Source organism: Austrofundulus limnaeus, unplaced genomic scaffold (assembly GCF_001266775.1).
Source record: "Austrofundulus limnaeus strain Quisiro unplaced genomic scaffold, Austrofundulus_limnaeus-1.0 Scaffold17, whole genome shotgun sequence".
Lineage (NCBI taxonomy): Eukaryota > Metazoa > Chordata > Actinopteri > Cyprinodontiformes > Rivulidae > Austrofundulus > Austrofundulus limnaeus.
The window spans coordinates 2,910,035-2,912,121 of NW_013952419.1; the positions used below are offsets into that span (position 1 = coordinate 2,910,035).

Here is a 2,087-nt window from a genome sequence, read left to right on the forward strand (position 1 = left end):
GACTGGGAATCTTGTTAAAGTTGAGGGACGCATGGATTCCAACCAGTATCAGCAGATTCTGGAGACCAATGTCCAGGAATCAGTGACAAAGCTGAAGCTGCGCCGGGGCTGCATCTTCCAACAAGACAACCAGCCTAAACACCTACTAAGGCATTCATGCAGAGGAAAAGGTAGAACGTTCTGGAATGGCCATCTCAGCCCCCAGACCTGAATATTATTGAAAATCTGTGGTGTCACTTAAAGAGAGCTGTCTGTGGTTGGAAACCATCAAACCTGAACGAACTAGAAATGTTTTGTAAAGACGAATGGTCTAAAATACTTTCAGCCACAATCCAGACTCTCATTAGAAGCTATAGGAAGCATTTCAAGGCTGTTATTTCTGTGAAAGGAGGATCTACTAAATATTGATTTAAGTGTTGTTTTGTTTTTTTTGTTTGTTTGTTTGGTGCCCAAATTTATGCACCTGCCTAATTTTGTTTAACCAATTATTGCACACTTTCTGTAAATCATTTATACTTAATTTCACTTCTCAAATATCACTGTTTGTCCCCTATATGACCTATTTGACTGTTTTTTATCCAATCAATGATTTATAAAGGTAAATCAGGAAAATTAACAAGGCTGCCTAAATTTTCACACCCCTCTGTAAAAAACAGATCATGCACATTTCTTACTTTTGTTAAATAATGATCTTGATGTTAAATCTTGGATGYAAACCTCCCAATCAACACATTGTTTCTGTTTCATCATTCTTCTTCACAACCTGACCAAACCCCTCAGCCTTGGTAAACAACCACTTGCTGAACAGTATCCAGTGCGCAGAAGCGATCATGTCAGGAACGCTGTATGAGACCCTAGAGGGCAGCAACATAGAGATCGGCTGTGATGGTGATAGTCTGACAGTCAATGGTGTCAAAATGGTGCTGAAGAAGGACATTGTGACTTCCAATGGTGTCATTCACCTCATAGACGAGGTGCTTCTTCCCAACGCAGGTAAAGCTATCTTGATTTTCTTTATTGTCTCTCAGTTATTTGATTCAAAGTTATTTCTTTGAACCTTATCGTGTTTGTTTGATTCACATCAGCCAAAGACGTCAAGGAACTGATGGGAGATTCTCAGAGCATGTTCAGCGACTTCATTGGTGAAATGGGTTTACTTTCTACTCTGAGTTCGGAGACACAGTACACCCTGCTGGCTCCTCTGAATGCTGCCTTCACACGTGAGTTTAAACTAAATTTTATGAACATAAAGAAAGCATGCAGGTGTGTTTGGACATTTACACGTACTCATTCTGGCACTAACTCTAATAAGGGCTGTCAAATAATTATTTTTTTATGCTGGTAAAGAGAAACTATACCAGCTCCTGTCAATTAAGATCACAAACAAGACAAAAACATGCCTCAACATCAAGCTAAATGACATTATTGAACAGCCAGCACCATTTTATAAAAGATTTAGGTAATTTCATGTAGATTTGAGCCTTTATGTGTAATTATGACCCTGGTGAAAATTCACAACAAATTAAAACTTGTTTGCACATTCTTAATTTTTGTTGTTTGTTCTAAACTTGTAATTTTTTAACTCAGAAAAATGTAAAAAAGAAATTAATGGTTTAAAGTCCCAAATCAAAAGGACATTTCCAGTTCAACACCTTCTTCACCCCATGTTGTTTTGATTCTGTAACATTTTGTGTGATTCTTAGGAGAGGTGATGTCAGACGAGGCTCTGCTGAGACTCACTTTGGAAAACCACATCTTAAAGCTGAAAGTCACTTTGAGTGAGCTTTACAACGGCCAGCTGCTGGAAACGATCTCTGGCAAAATGCTCAGAGTCTTCATCTATCGCAACGTGAGAACTGTTTGTGTAGTTTGTGACACATAAATAGAACAAATACAAATAAAGCTCAAAGACGGCAGCGAGCAGCCGGCTCCGTAGCTGTAAGAGCAAAACAATAATGTCAACAAAGGGCTTAAACCTCAGATTTCTGCTATAAACAAATGCATTAAAGCAGCTAATTAGTCCAGTTCTTGGCAGGGAATGTGTGTGTGTGTGTGTGTGTGTGTGTGTGTGTGTGTGTGTGTGTGTG

General features: G+C 38.9%; 1 protein-coding gene across 2 annotated transcripts in view; it reads left to right on the forward strand.

The window, feature by feature from the left end:
- Positions 1-2,087, forward strand: part of LOC106514152 (periostin) — a gene marked incomplete in the record, with an annotated part of 19,186 nt that overhangs the window by 9,232 nt on the left and 7,867 nt on the right. For both annotated transcript variants that reach the window (XM_014003281.1, XM_014003282.1), the window contains 3 exon segments: positions 781-993; positions 1,086-1,220; positions 1,704-1,849. In XM_014003281.1, the coding sequence (XP_013858735.1) occupies positions 781-993; positions 1,086-1,220; positions 1,704-1,849 (494 nt within the window).